The 16,784-nt window shown below is 41.3% G+C and overlaps 1 protein-coding gene across 1 annotated transcript in view; it reads right to left on the bottom strand.

The window, feature by feature from the left end:
• The window catches only part of insrb (insulin receptor b), a 91,242-nt gene that overhangs the window by 19,810 nt on the left and 54,648 nt on the right, over window positions 1-16,784 (bottom strand). Inside the window, exons 3-8 of the mRNA XM_059341946.1 lie at window positions 9,970-10,178; window positions 9,710-9,843; window positions 2,340-2,479; window positions 2,015-2,159; window positions 1,667-1,881; window positions 571-697 (exon numbers count right to left, since the gene is read on the bottom strand). Coding sequence (XP_059197929.1) covers window positions 571-697; window positions 1,667-1,881; window positions 2,015-2,159; window positions 2,340-2,479; window positions 9,710-9,843; window positions 9,970-10,178 — 970 coding nt within the window. The remainder of the gene's footprint in view (window positions 1-570; window positions 698-1,666; window positions 1,882-2,014; window positions 2,160-2,339; window positions 2,480-9,709; window positions 9,844-9,969; window positions 10,179-16,784) is intronic.

Below are 16,784 nucleotides of genomic sequence, written 5' to 3'. Positions count from 1 at the left end.
TTGAGTGTAAGGGAGAGTCTAACCAGGCGGAGATGAATGCATTGCGAACCAGCTTCTAAGAGTCAACTTTAGATATTCTTTTCAAGTGAGCAAAAGCCGTACTGGCTAAATTACTGACACGATTCTCAAAGTTGAGTCCAAAATAACTCCTGAGGTGGTCTCTCTACTCCAGAGACAGTGATTCTTAGTGTGAATACATTTCTCTCTTCATCTCTCTCCTTTGAACAAGTCTTGTTCTTATTCAGCTGTAAAAGAGTTCATGACTTGCAGTAGAAGATAGCGATACAATTTCCAAGCTTGCTTATCGGACTAAAACCATCAGAAGACAGCTGTGTGTCATCTACATAAAAATAGTTTAATAAGACAGGATATGTACGCATTAAAAGCAAAGCAGCCCCTGAGAAAATGTTAGTTACTGCAGATTTAATGCCACAGAAAAAAAGTTAGGAACAGGACCAATACTTTCATTTACATTATAAGAAGCAGCAGTGAGATAAAGCAAGGCAACTTGTAATGGTCTTTTTTATTTTAATCAATTTTGTTGTTCCAGGACTTTTGTCAGATACTTACGCCTCTTTGTAGAGAACCATAAAGCCCAACAAGTCTCTGAAGTCTAACGGCCAAAAGGGCTCCCACTTCAGAATAATCATAGTTGATGTTGTCTTGATCACATTGAATGTCAGCAGCTTGGTCTCACCTGAGGGATAAAAACAGACCAGACTCAACACATGCCTTCGGAACAGTACAACACAAAACACCCCAGTGCTTCTGCTTTGGAGGTATGGTATAGTCAAACACACCATGATGGTTCACACCAAAGATATAAGCAGCATTTCTTTTCTCATGTCAAAACACAAACCTTAGACTTAAAAAATGCACATCCTGTTGGAAAGGTGCACGTTTTCCTTTCTTCCTGTCTAGGCTGTCTATATACTGTAGATACAGTATGTTATTTCATTCAACACCTGGCTCTTATCACTTGTTCAAGCAGCTCTGCAGTTAATTTACTGACAACATTAGCAGGATGTTCAATTGCAATAGTACACTTAAGTGCAAAGAGCAAATAGTAAATGACTACTCGTCCTCTCAGCCTTAAATGCTAAAAAGGGAAATGTTGAGGTAGTAAAAACAAATTAACAGTGAAGTATTTTTCTGTTGGATTGAGTTTTTATGTTTGTACTAATATAAAGCAGATTTAGACAATCTAGATCATTTTATAATAAATGTAATCAGTAACACTGGATTTTCACTGGCAATTTGGACAGCAGCAGAGCGGTAATGGTGTGGTTGTGTCACCAAAGCATTGTGTACACTTTTAATAAGCCAAATTTTGAAAAGAGTCTGCTGCAAAGCAAAGTTACCTGTTTGCTTAGCTGGCTAATGTTGGATTTAGGAAGCTAAAAAGTTGTTATGAATATAAAACAAGGTAACGTTAGCCACTAACGTCTAGCAGTTGAACTAGCTGATGACAATATAGTCATTTGTATTTATTTTTCAATATTGAGAGATCATATTGGAGACATATTCATGACTAGTTGTCAACATTTAGATAGCGGGCAGAGCAGTGAACAAGCAGGCACTTTTTTTACTGTCAGTGGACTTCACTCATACAGCTGTTCTCAAAGGGAATTAATTGTGTGCAAGTCTAACATTGTGCATATCTTACAGGAGGCTTGGTCCCCGTTGGTGCGTGCAGCAATGTCATTCTTTTGGTTGCGCTCCTTGGTTCCTGTTACCTCCTCCATCTTTCTGATTTCAGACATGCAAAGTTTGGAGTTGTAGTGGAAGAACATACGACCATGATGGATGGTCAGGTTGTGCTTCGACCAATCCCACAGCTCGCGCAAGTTCTGGTTGTCCAGCGCATAGAAGGCGAAGAAACTACGAGAGAAAGAGGGAGATTAAGAAATCAAACATGTTTGTTTTAATGGAGAGGAGAGGAGAGGAGAGGAGAGGAGAGGAGAGGAGAGGAGAGGAGAGGAGAGGAGAGGAGAGGAGAGGAGAGGAGACTTACTCTGCCTCAAGATGCTCTCCCCTAATTATGCGCAGTTTGCGGAGGAAGGAGAGGGACACCAGGGCATAGGCTCTGCGAACAGTCAGGTAGCCTGTGATTTCCTCAAGTTGGCCCAAACTCGCCTCCAACTCAGCTGCAATGTTATCTGCAAGGACATGGACATTTGGTGTTATGGACAGGCAGTCAGGGATGGCAGAAAACAGACCAACACACACATTTCTATCCAGACAAACTGTGGCTAGAAGTCCTGATAAAGAGAGAGATACTGTGTGAATAAGAGCCTCTACAGGAGGCCCTCTAGGTGGTGAGGTGTAGTAGTACTCACTCCCTCCTTGAATCTTGATGATCAAGTTGCCCTGGATAACAGTGCAGCCTCTCAAAGCCTGGGCTGACGTCACAGAGTCGATCGTCTTATTTCCCACACACTCTTTAGGACACAGGCCTGCACATGGCGAACAGGTCAACCTGTGCAGAGAGAGAGAGATATGCACACAGATTAGGGCCGTCAAAACACACACACACATACACAAAAACCTGTGTGTAAATGCAGTAATTACTGACTGACACTGGGCAGTGAACCTTGCTGATGCAGATCAATACAGCAAGAACATTATATGCATTTAATCACAATGAGATTATTGTGCTCGATACATTCCAAAGCCACAAAACAACCGAGGCTGCATTGTTCATAACAGCTGACAACTGATGTCGCTATAATTTCTAACAGGCCAAACTAAGCGTCAGGATGCTTGGAGGCATCACAGTAATATTGAAGAGCAATTCCTTAAGTGGAAAACAAAAAATACCATGAATTTTTCTGTGTGCACATGTCAGAAGTGGAATGATGTAGGATTGAATGGTATGAGGTAGGACTGTTCAATGACGTACTGATGTGGTGTGGGTTGGGACTGTGGATGACATGGCATTTTCAAAACAACAAGGCTCAATCTGTTTAGTGGAATTTAACTGTGTACATTTCTTCTACTTACTGGAATCTATTCTAAAATGTATAAGCAAGGAGTTATCTGGTTTTAGAATTGAGACGTGATCTGCTCATTCTTGTTTTTACTTGTTGTTTCTAATATTTTTGGCTTTTTTCTGCCTCCTATATGAATCAAATATAGTAAATATGCTAATTTACGATCAGACCCCCAATATCCACCGACAGGTTTAAAAAGCCTGCTTTCTATCTTAATTGTCAAAATGGCAGCGTTCATCATAACTAGAAATTGTAAAAACAGCAATTATCATCAGATTATCCAAAATTCAACAGTCATTGAACATATCACATGCAATGAAAAATCACCAAGTCTAATATAAACAGAGCAGAGAGGAGAGGACAAAACATAGAGGTTGTAAAAATGTAAATAGTTCACTATGTATAGCATGCAGAGCCCCCATTTTTTCCAAAATTGGTAACACTTGTGAAAAACTGTATAGTGTCTATTTTTTTGGGATGATAGACATGCAATTATGGTTGCAATGGTATTGGTAGTTTTTCGCGAAATGATCAGCTACAGAAATATCATGGTTTTACAGTATTACGACATATGCTATCACACAGTTATCATAATTATCAGGGTTGGTTATTATTTATTCAGTTGAACAAAAGCTTTATAATAATCAAATATTTTAACCATTTCTAAATGGAAATATGTGCAAAAAGTCTGGCTTTTGAAAATAAATTAAATATTTATTTTAATACCGTAGATATTCAGGGTTTTATTTTTATACCTTGATATGCTGCAATATGGATATTATTGCTGCAACCCTACATGCAGACTTTTGAACAACCAAAGATGCAGGAAGGTGAATGAAATGTGCGCTAAAACAACTAACTTAATATGAACAATACTGAATGTAAGGTTTTTCAAGCTGATCATCTCAAATGAGAGACAATCTAACAGAGCCTAGCAATTTAATGAATGAGCTGGTGTATTCAGAGGTGAATCTGTATAATTCTCTCAATTAATTTGATAAGTCCCATAATGAATCCATAGGCTTTTAGGAGTGGAATTAGATTATGCAATCTCTCATCCACATCTGAGCCTCCTTCATTTTTATTAACACTGGGGGATAGAGAAGAGAGCTTCCTCATCCTTTGCTTCAATTATTTCTATCACACATGCAACTCACACGAATGCACACACGGAGCACAATCACAGACAACAAAAACAACATGACTGAAACACCAGCTGCAGTTCCCAACAGGCATTCCTCTGTTTCTCTCTCTCAGCTCTATGAGTGGCGTCCTCTCCCTGCAAACATGCTCGTAATAATCACATACACACACATACACTGAGCAATGAGGCCTTGATAGTGCTGCCTTTCAGGGAACTCATTCACAAAAGGCAGGCCTTGTCTAGCAAGCAGCCGGGTACAAACCACACAGAGAAAAGGGACCCGATGCTTCATTCACAAATGAGCACTTTTTTTGAAGTCCTCTTGAAAGAACATAATCCCTCTCTTTAATTCCACATGCAGCCTTGACATCGCTAACCACAAAGGTCTGCATTGGACGTAAACTGAAATGCTGCTTTTTGTTTGGTGTGCGACAACACCTCAACATATCGCTCCTAAAACCACTGAGTGATAGCTTAGCTTCCAACACTTTTTTTCCCCAGGGGGCTGCTCTGATGTGAGGTGAAGTTGAGTCAAAATGATCTGTTTTCTTGAGAAATACATCGACAAATCAAAGAAGGGCATGGGATGACACTGGCTTCCAAAAATGGATTTGAAGTGGTCCGATCAGGCTTTCAAAACTCAAAGTAGAGGAAACAATGACATCAAACAGCAGCCTTAACAGGCACCTTTTTAAAGCAGCCCCTGTGCCCATGGAAGAGCTAACAAAGGATGCTGTTGTTCACTGCGGGGACCATGCAAGCTATGCATGAACTCCCATTTGTAAGCTCACCCTGACTTAATTCTATGTTTATGCAACTCTTATAATATCCCCCTCTCCAGGAAGCGCGCGCACACACACACACACACACACACACACAAACGCGCGCACACACACGCACACCCACAAAGTCTCACCCAAATCTTGCCCCTGCTTTCCCCCTAAACAGCAAGGCCAAGCTATAGACGCCATTCACCATGGTGACATAAAACACAGTCCCAGGGGGGTTGTTTTGGTCCTTGTCAGGCTTTTCCTATCTACCCTGAGAGAGCCAAATGACCCATTACACACCTGGCTACTACTAGTTTCCATCTTATCAAGCTCTTAATAATTTACATCAATCAGAGGCCAAATCATTGTTTCCCTTCTATGACTTCTGGGTGAGTGGAAACACACTGCAATGATGTCTCACAACAACAGTGAGAGAAAAAAGAGGATATTTTGTGTCTCCCTCTCTTTCTCCCACATGGAAAATCGTATATTCAGCTTCTCAAAAGTAATGCTCTAGTTGCAGTGTAGAAAGACAGAATGTTTTGGGCCGTTGTACTGAAAAACACAGACACACAGGCAGACAGGCTGGGTCCAACAGCAGCTCTTAAAGGGACAGTGTTTATCTGTCCGGCTGAACTCTTTGACTCGGGCTCCAGGGCCTGCTAGAACCATCTACAACTGAGGCCGCAGCTGACGCTTGGGTTTGGGTTTGGGCCCAGGCCTGGCAGAACCAGACCAAGTGCACTCGCTCACTCTTCTACACACACACACACACACACTCTCTCACACACACACACACACACACACACACACACACAGCTTTACTACTGTGCTGTCACAGTGTCCAGGAAAGATGAGCAAACTATTTTCAGTAGATTTTAGTGACAGCCAAATGTCAAGGGAACACAGCTACCTTTCTAGAGAGAGAAAAGCAGACACAGACAAAAACAGAGAAAATAGATTGAAATGAAATAAACAGCCTACTGCCAGGGAAAGATAAGAAAAAAAAATATGTATTTCTGATTTATGGTATACTGTATGTAAAAATGTGTATTATAATGAAATGGTTCAAAAACACCTGAAACAGTTCCCTTGATGGTTTCTGTGTCCAAATCATGGCAGTTTTGATGTTATTGTGACATCATGTTCATCAAAACGTTTTGGTCGTTGTTGTATGCATACCAATTCTAAACACCCAGACGAACATTAAACATAACAAACTAAAATTTGCATTATACTAATTTGGCAAAGGGAAGGTAGGACTTTACTGTTTATTGGTGTCACAGAAAAGCTATCATGCAAATCTTTTCTCAGACTCCTTGTCAGTGTGAGTGCGCATGTGTGCGCGTGTGTATATGTGTGTGTGTGTGTGTGTGTGTGTGTGTGTGTGTGTACTCATATGCTGAAAGTGTTTCGACTGACTGGGCGCACGCGTGTGTTTGTCTGTCTCTCTCTGTCTGTCTGCAGCTTCTGCCAGGCTAAGCCACTGTGATGACGCTTGTTCTTGCTATAACGAAAAGCGTAGCAGCAAAACAGACGCACAGAGGCCCTGATGCTGCAACTGCGTCAGAATACCAATGAAGAAGAAAAAGTTCTGTTTATCACATAATGTGTGCGCGCACACACATACATCTATACACATAAACACACACACACACACACACACAAAGGTTGCCATTCTGCCTTATGCCTCAGGGTGTATGACTGAGACTTAAAGCAATGTTCTTTTCTGTCTAAGCACCTGATAATCCCTGCAGGCTGGCAGGGGAAAGTCAATCTCTCTCTCAAACACACACACACGCACGCACGCACACACACACACACACACACACACACACACACACACACAAGATACATTTTGGAGATGTTGGGTTGAAATGTCCTTACCATTTCCGCTGGGTGTACTAAAGCTCTGTGAACGAGAGCGTGTGTTATTTACCTAATAAATATATCTCTCTCTATATATAAACCTCTCTCTATCTGGACACAGTGGACATTTCCCCCAGCCTGCACCTGGAAAAAGTAACCCGACCAAACGCTTTACTGGGAACGAGCTAATGTAGTCACAAACACGTTCGGCACACACAAACACTCAAATGCACAAACGCGTACGCACAAACACATTTATATACGCAAAAACACGCACATACACAGTATGCCAGAAACACACAAACACCATCAATCATCCAGCCACCTGCGGTTTCAGGCGATGCAGACATCTCCAGCACACAACCTGCTCTTATTAGAACCAACTCAGAGAAACTCTCCTCTCTGTGCTTCCTTTTCACCCACTCTCTGTCTTTCTTCCTTCTCCACACTCCATTAATGTCTCTAACTGTCTTTACGCCAACAAAAAGTGGTCTCCTACTCAGTAAAGACTTCTGTCACAGCCTAAGAACACAAGACAACTTCTTGGTAGGTGACTTGGCATATAATATATTTTTTAAATGAACTGGAAGCTCTTTGCAGTTCATTCAGATTTGCCTAAAATAGACAATAGATGTGTTACATCCATCACATTTCTACTGTGAAAATGTTTTATTATTATAGATTGCAGCAGAGATTCCATATTTTTGAAGGACAACCCGGAAGTTAGCCTCAGCCTGGTTCCTCTGACAAAAAGCCAATCCATTGGATTTTGGATTAATACAGATATACGATCAATTGTCAAACTTTTTGTGACATTTTGTTCAGAAAGATTATCTTCACAAATTAACACAATTTTTATGATTTTAAGTGCAAATATAATCGCAAGAAATAAAAAGCTAATGTTAGGCTTAAATTAATTATAGTTCAGTAGCATGACTTCATTATCACCACCACTAAGATGACAATGACGTTTCACAATAACCACTTAGCCACTTGTTAGTAACTGCCTTTTTTACGATATGTAAACGCTTAAGTGGGAGAATTAACAAACTATTCATTTCATTACAAACCTGTCAGACCTTATTTCTGGCATCTAACCACAACCCCTTTGACTTTTAGACAAGGGAAGCAGAAGTGCAAAAATGTGAACTAATTTCCTGGTTTTACTTTTCGGACATCACTCTATTGCCTACATCTATGTATATGTTTTGAAAGCAAGAAAAAAAGGAGCGGTTTCAAAACAAATATGTGTCCTTGTCATTTAGCAACAGCTACTGATGCCAAATGAGGACGCCAGTGATGCTCCTCTACCCCTATTTACTACGAGTAAGAATGCTAAAGAAGCTTATGCCCTTGCTTGTAGCACATACAGACAAAGCTGTGTGGTAAGTTTTTGATGTTGTTTTACGTTTACAGCACCTGGCTGACACTTTTATCCATAGGGAATTTACAAGTACATAAGAGGTTCAATGTGCTTAAGGACAAACGTCTAACATTTGATCTTTCACCTGTGTACTTTTAACTTTAAATATTAAACACTGAACTATACTACTACTACAGAGGGTTTTGGATGCCTAAAAGCATTCCTCATCCAGCCATGAAAGGCAGTGTCCCTGTCACTGCGCATGCTTGTTACCATAACTGGGTTTAAATACATCCACCAAATCCATTATCAATCAACAACTAATTTGCTTTTCTTTCACATGAAATTATCTCATGTGAACCACTCAACCAGACTAAGTTAACAGGTCCAAGACAAAGTTGAGCTCAGGTTCCTACTGAATAATCCTTCCAATGGGAAAATAATTGGCTATTGGGTACATTAAGACCCAGACACATCATTTCACCCCAGTGCACCCTTTTACACTGTTTCCAATATAATCAACACTTTAGCATGATTAGAAATGTTGCTCCATGCTGATAAGAGCTGATTTTTGTATGCAACTAAAATGCAGTTTGGGTGAATTTAGTTTGTGCATTTAATCTGCATATGAGGATGTTTACAATTTTTTCATAAACTGATGTCAGTTTGGGCTTTAACTTGATGCAGCTGTGTAATCACTGCGAACAGAATGCGATGGAGGCTGTGAAAACACCAGGGACACATTAACACCAATTGAGATTAAATGACTTATTTGCATAAAACATTATGTAGTCTTATGCCTATATGGTAACTTTTCTGACATTAGAGCTATCAGCTTTTGTTTATTCATATGTTAATGTTATGCTAAATTTTTTGTGGCCTTTTCTAAAAAGTAGGTAAGTTTTGTTAGCTTACTGAGCTAGTTTTACCATCCTTTACTTACCAAAAAAGCATGTTTTTAAGTTTTAAAAAGTTTTAACATTTTTTCAGGCGAGAAACACTAAAAGATAGAAAATGGAACACGAATAATTAATACTTCTTAATTGTGTTTGAACTAGAGGTTAAAAAGTGGGCAGACAGCATAAGGTGAATATAGAATTATGAATGTTATTTCTCATGGGCTACTTCTTGTAGTGATTGACAGTTCATAAATCGTGATCCTGCATGTTTTAACAGCCAAACAGCACTGTTTATGTTTGACAGAGAAACAGGTGATGTTTTGCCCTTTTTCTTTGAACCTCTACAAAGTCTCAACGTAAGTTGCCCTCAGCGGCCCAGGTGCTTCTTCACAGACGAGCGTAGACTTTCCATAGTGGAAAAAATACTCCTGCTTTCTTGTTTGATCAACTTCCAAACACCATCATCTCTTGTGTGCAAATGTTATTGAGTGTGTTGAGTGACCACAAAGCACTTGTTCTGCTGAAGTCACAGAAAGATGATTTGTTGTGGGTGACAGTTATGTCTCCAATCATGTAATGAAGGCCTCCATCAATGACACAGGAGTGTTTATGGTGGTGTTAAAGGTGTGTGTGTGTGTGTGTGTGTGTGTGTAGCGGGGAGCCAGACGTACGTAGTGGAGTTGATAGTGGTGTATCCAGAAGGACACTCTGGAATACAAGCCCCATCGTGGATGACGTATTCGTTGCAGCCTGATTCCCGGTCCTGGTTCAACTTCCTAGTCAACTTACACTGGTTGTGGAGCTCCTAGATTTAAACACAAGGAGAACGCACATAAGAAACACATTTGTTTACACCAGTGTATGTTGTTTACTGTGAGTACATTTGTGCTTATTATAAGATTTAACCTTATGAATTCCAGTTATTACCAACCTGGCAGAAGGAGTAGCTGACACAGCGCCAGCCCCTGAAGACGTAGTATCCAAGAGGACACTTCTCCACACAGGTGTTCCCATGCTGGAGGTTCCTGCAGGCCACACAGCTACTTGAATTACCCGGCTCAGAACAGCCGCCCAGGCACTGGTCATGGCAGCACTGGCCCTGAAGGCTACAAGCACTGTGCTTACAGTTGTCCAAGCACACTGAGGAAAGGCAGAAGGGGAGGAGAGAAAAGGAAAAAGGTGGTTAATTTCAGGTTCTACACATGGACTCAGTCATGTTTTATTTTGGCCCCCACTAGCGAAGATTGTGTTTATAAGTTCTCCTGGTTTTGATGGCATTTAGAGATGAGTGGGAGAGCAGCTCACAAAAACATGCAAACACCCTGCAGAAGCAAAATAGAATAAAAACAAAAGTACCAAATATAAACAGCACGCGGCTGCATGAAGGCAGGGATATTTCTCTGTCTCAGTCACTCCGTCTAGCGTTTAACGGCTCACAAAATGTTAAAACAAGAAGGGGCAGAGAGAGCAAAACCGTGGTCTAAATGGCAACCAAGTGGTGGTTTGCTCTGATCTGAGAGCAGAGAGGGAACCACATGCATGTTTGGTGTGTAAGTACACACACATGAACATGGCTGCATGAACTATAAACAGGTGTTCTCAGCTAGGCCTTGCGGTTCCATGTTTCCCTTTTAATGTGCGGTTGCTCAAATAGAAAATGGGAACGATGCACTGCCATCAGAAGGAGAACAAACCTGCAACTGAAAAACTTTTGATCCTCAAAGAAAAGATCAAACAAATTTCAGAAATAACAAAACACAGAAACATCAGTGATCTGAGCTGGCTGATGGCTTGTCGACTCTTAACCATTAACCATTTTTCAATTCCCTTATTCTCTGCTGGGTAAATCATTTTCCAATAAGCCTATAAGCACACCTTTGTTCAGCAATATATTCCAAGTGTTGCTTTTTTATGATTATTTGTCAGAAGCTGTTTTGCAGATCTGTTGATTAAATCAACAAAGCAATTAATTCACAATATCTCTTGATAAAACTTCTTTAGTCGAGGACAGTCCCAATGCACACTTGTCCAAGCCGCTGTAGCTTAATAAAATTTGAGGATTTCCAGTCTGAGCTACTGTAGCTACTGGTAAAGGACTGTTGTATCAACAAGTTGTATGCCCTCTACTCTGTAGGGCTTTTATTTTGTAAGGCTGCATATGAGTACTCAATATCTGTAAGGTATTGGCCAAAATCACCCAGTACTAAGTAGCATTAAAATTTCTGAAATCAAATGATACTTGCATGGTATCGAATGAAGTAAAAGAAAATGGTATCAAATGAAGAACTCTATTGGTATCCGTATCATCTTAAAGGGTACTGGTAGTGGTAATGCACTGACCATCAATTAGAATTCAAGAACACAATTAGACGAGCTCCAGCCGTAATCTGCATGCAAACACGTAATTGGACGAGCACTGATTGCACACCTATCCTCCATGTGGGGGTGAGGGTCCACAATTGCAGTTCCATGGAAACAACCTTAATTGCTAATAGGCTGAACATTATATGTCTTTGGCTCATGTCAGGTTTAATTTGAACTATTGGGAAACTGCATTTGGTGAAAGAGCCCGAGTTTCAATTGTGATTGGATCAGCAGTCAGGTTTGACCTGTAGCCTGTAATGATCTAATAAACCAGCTGTTATTGCCTTGTCTGAGAGACTTGTCTCACCTTATATCAGGCGCTGAGCTTTTTACCAAGTGCACATTCTATTCACCAAAATCAATGGTTTGGGAAGATTTTAGTGTTTAGTTAAAACAGTGACAGTGAATCTAACAGTTACATATCTAACAGTTACAGTGACAAAAATCTAACTTTTTTAGATTTAACTGCCTCTCGCAGCTTTCAACAAAAAAAAAAACAAGGTTCTTATGTTGGCAATCCATGCTAAAAAACACCAAAGAAAATCCACAAGAGAAAAACAGCAAAATATCTAGGCCATTTCTGACCTCCGACTGGGTTTCCTGTCCATGACCCTGTGTGTTAATCACCGTCTCTCACCATGTTTCTCACTATACTGTCACTTCTGATATCATGTGCTAGCTGAACCAAAGAGCGTCAGGACAAGAAGCAGATCTAGGTCAAAAAACAAGCTACAAAGGAAGATTCTGCATTACAGAGTATTTTGATGATCTCTCATGATATTTCACGTACCCTATAAACAAAGGTAAAATCAGAAAGATGGACAACTGTCATGGTTCCCTAGCAGCCACAAAATTGAAAGAAATCATTTTCTAAGGACACATTACACACATAAGCTTAAAAGTGTAATGGGGGCACTGTATGCCAACCTTTGGGGGATGCCACCTCTATGAGGACATCACATGAGCTCTCACTGCCAAGGATACAGCTAGGACCCACCATGCACGGGAGGGCTGCCCATTGTGCTGCCTGAGTAAAAGCAGAGAGGACAGACGGGGGTTGTGGCAGGGGGTAGCGGAGGGATGGGATAATGAGGTTAAAGAAAAGAACAATGACGAAAGGGACAGGGGGTCAAAACCGCAGAGAGGGGGAATGACTAATGTAGAAAGAAAAAAAAAACAATCTCCGACCTTCTGGGGTAGTTCGTGCAGGGGTCGCTCTCAGACATTTTCTTTACTATGAACTGGTAAACCCGACCACTTCGCACAATCGTTTCTGACCCACAGAGAAAAATGCATAGCTCTGCTCCAGCCCTCCCCCTCTCGTTTGTCTGCTGTGTGTGAACATGCTGTGACCACGGCATCACATAACAGAGCAGGGAGGGAGAGGCAGATCCAGCTCCAGTCGAGGATCCATGCCAGAGTGTTGCTCCAGCCCCAGATCCACCCTCAGCTTCAGCCAATGTGTTTGCTGACTGGGGGAGGCAGCCATTCAATGGACTCTTCCATGTCAGGGAGGAGAGACGCCCAGGGTTAACCCTGGCCTTGCTGGGGCAGACAGGGGGCGGACGCAGCCAAGTAGCCAGCATGCCAGAGAAGACAAATCTACTACTGTTGCTTTAGGTGAATTAGAACACGCTTACGGCTGAGAGTGGATAAATCCATTCAATACAGAGTCATGAAAAAGGGTTGTTTACATACCCCTGTTATATTAATAGAAATGTGCAACTAATCAATGCACTACCTTGGTTTTTCCTTTAATAATTCAAGGTTATATTTAGCCTTCTCTCCTCCTGCTTTTCTCTGATCCCAGCAAAGTGGTCTCAGCAGGAACTACTATAGTAGCATAACATCGCTACTGCAGTAGCATTATTGCCCATTCTGCTCACGCTAGCGTCGGGCTACACAAGCTAGCTGCTATGCCAAACATGCTCCAGTCAGCTCACTCATTCATTCATCCCCTCCTCCTCCTACTCCACTGTCCTCTTCTCTATCCCTCCTATCCACCACAGCCTCACCCTGCCCTGCACCACTATCTATCTCTCTATCTGCCTGCCTGCCTTTCTAGGCCACTCAACCCCTCCCACTTTCATTCATACAACGCCTTGTTTTGTTTTCATGCTGGCTGGATGGGGGGGTGGGTGGATGGATGGAGGAAAGGGGGGGATGGAGTGAAGGACGCATGGATGGAGGGATGATTTCACTCATGCTTCAACAACAAGAGGAGGAGGAGGAGGAGGAGGCGGTATCATCCTGGAGAGCTTATCTCTCATTAAGCTAAACACACACACACACACACACACACACACACACACACACACACAAACACACACACACACACCTCAATGTGTCATTCAATAATTTGCTTGCAGCTTCCTTACGCACACACACATAGAGTTCCAGTAAGGGTTTTAAATGCAAAGTCTGATCAAAGGTGTGTTGTGTTTACCTTTCATTTGGCCATGGCAGTAAAGAGCCCTAGCTGCTCAGTCCCCAGGGAAGGAACATGGGAGAAGCTGGCCAGCCAATAGCGTGCAGCCACACACGGCAACACTTCCTGCTCTTAACACATAAAACCTCCCCTTTAATTGGCAGTGTTGTCTACAGGCAAAGTGCTGGGAACAATAACAAACACGTTTTTACCCCAGAGCCATTTACTCAGGAGCACACACACACGCACTCACACACACGCACTCACGCACACTCACACACATGCACACTCGCGCACACACACACACACACAGCTCAGCTTCACGTTTACTATATTTGGCCACGGTGGGAGTCCTAAGCTTCAAAAGCTATAAATGCTTCGAGTGATCTGATGTAAGACATTCGCCCTGAGAGAGTTGAGGAGAGAGACGGGGGGAGGGGAAAGAGTGTAAACAAAAACACACTGATTGCTGGGAGGAAGAGAGTGGTACTGTCATAAAAAGCATCAACATACATGCAAGGAAGTGCACACATACACAAATACACTAAGGCAAAGGTCTGTGTGTGTTCAGTGTTATGGCCAATAGGAGACTAACAGAGGAGGGGAGTAGAGGGGGAATAAGGCAAGCCCAGGAGACAGAGAAGAGGAAAACAGAAGAGCCACAAAGAGTCAGCTTTTTAAAAGCTGATGGAGAGGAAGAAAGGTAATTCATATTAATAACAAATGTAAAGCAATGGTAACATGATAGGGCTTTGATGCATTTCCAATGCAAAATTACCCAATTTTCTACACATCAATTCAACTGTTTTACTTTCATCTAGCCTATATTTCTCACAGGAGCGTAAAAGATATGTAAGCTCAACTTTTAATCCTATCATTATCTATTTTTATTTTTCTCAAGACCATAGTCTGTGTAAAACATGTAGGAAGTCATTCATGTGTTTTTGACGAGCCATTGTGAAACTGCAGCACCGGACTTCTAACTCCTAAGAGTTGGAGCGTGTGTGAGCTGAGACAGGCTGAATGAAGCCTAGTTGCTGTAACACGCCACCTGTGGCAGCACTTACCCATTACTCGGAGACCATAATTGTGTGGAACTTAATGCCATAATATCATTTTAACTGGTGAATTTAATTTTTGAAAAAATGCTGTGTAAACATCTTTATTTGTGTTGGGGGGAAAAAAGCACTGCTATGTACTGTGAAGACTGTGAAATCCTTTGCAACATTAAATATGGTACAAACACAATGTATTTAATGTTATTGTGGAACTTGTTTTCTGTAAAAATATATGCTCATGAATTTGATAAATGCTGTTTTTAATTACATTTTACATTGTGTGTGTGTGTGTGTGTGTGTGTGTGTGTGTGCTTATCTTTATATAGTTGTGAGGACCAACCCTTGGCAGAACACCAACATTGTGAGGACATTTGTAGTTGTGAGGATATTTTGCCCAGTCCTTACAAAGAAAATGCTAGGATAGCCTCTAAAGGTCTTAATTAATCATCTGTATGAATTTTAGGGAAGGTCCTAACAGAGACGGTAAACCCTGAAATGTGTGTGTTGGGCTAGGGGAAGTGGTGGTCCTCACAAACAACATAACGATCATGGCCCTCACAACTATATAACTAACTGTGTGTGTGTGTGTGTGTGTGTGTGTGTGTGTGTGTGTGTGTGTCCAGAGAAAGTCTGAAGTGCTCCTAAAGCTCCTGGTACCTTATGGGGCTTTTATTTTAAAAATATAATTGGTAAAAAAAAGTTCCTGATAACAATAATATTTCTGAAAGTATGAAAGTTACAATGCTGTGTGTAATTCTGATGACGTCTTCAATGAGGTTTTTAGGTTTCTACATTGAAGGTTGTTGAAGCAGACATATGCCAAAAAAACGAGGGAAAAATAGGAATAGAAAAGAGAAACCAAGAAGAATATAGATGGAATTGCTGTTACCAACATGGTGCTGTTGGTGATAGTGAGGTTTATTTTAATAATTTGTCATTTTTCATGTGATACATATGCACTTCTGAATATGTATACAACTTTTCCAACCTGTATCTAAGGATGAAAAGAGAAGTAAACGGTCATACCCTTCCTCTCCCTCTGCAACAGCCACTCCCTCTCAGGGTTATTGACACACAGATAAAGAGCTGCCATTATGCAAGCAACTTTCCACCAACACAGGAACCTGAGAGGTGTCTATGAGTTTACTCACGTGTACTTGAAAAGATTCAGCTTCAGAAAAAGAGATTTCACCGCAGTTACAAAACTGTGTGGGGTGAGGGGCAGTTGTTCTGAGTTATGTGCAGTGAGCTAAAAATGACCATTCTTGGTAAATCATGTGTGTGAATGTGCATCTGTGTGTGTGTGTGTCAGACGTCAGCTATTAGATCATTATCGGATGTCTTTTATTGATATCAATGGTTTCATGTGATGAAAGCAACACTATTAAAGTAAGTCCTTGGAAAACGCTGCCAATCAGTGTTCCCTCAGAAGTAGCTTTGTATGTCACCGCTTATAAAAGACAGAAACACAAAGCCAACATTCAGGAAATACAAACTGAAAGTGGAGTATCACCATACCTCTTTCCTATTCTATTGGCTCTATTTATATAATCCTGTGGAGCTGTCACCAAGACAATGACGACCACGACACTCTGTGGTGTCTCTTTACAGAGTGTGTATGACTCATACACTGAAGCCTGAATCCAAAACGGTAAATGTTTGGACAAGACATTTAATGCATGTCCACAAAGTCTTATGCAGACCAGCATTGTGCAGGGACTCATCTCAACAACTCTCTGTCTCTCTCACACACACACACACACACACACACGCACACGCACACATCACTCAGTAATGAGATTGGTTTACCATGCCAAGACGTTACTGCCCTGTTTTATGTCACTGGGCCACACTGCTTTTATCGACCACATTGTATACTGCAGGTGATAACACACA

This window comes from Centropristis striata, chromosome 9, assembly GCF_030273125.1.
Source record: "Centropristis striata isolate RG_2023a ecotype Rhode Island chromosome 9, C.striata_1.0, whole genome shotgun sequence".
NCBI classification, from domain to species: Eukaryota; Metazoa; Chordata; class Actinopteri; order Perciformes; family Serranidae; genus Centropristis; species Centropristis striata.
Note: the sequence above shows the minus strand (reverse complement) of the source record. Positions and strands in the feature narration are given on the sequence as shown.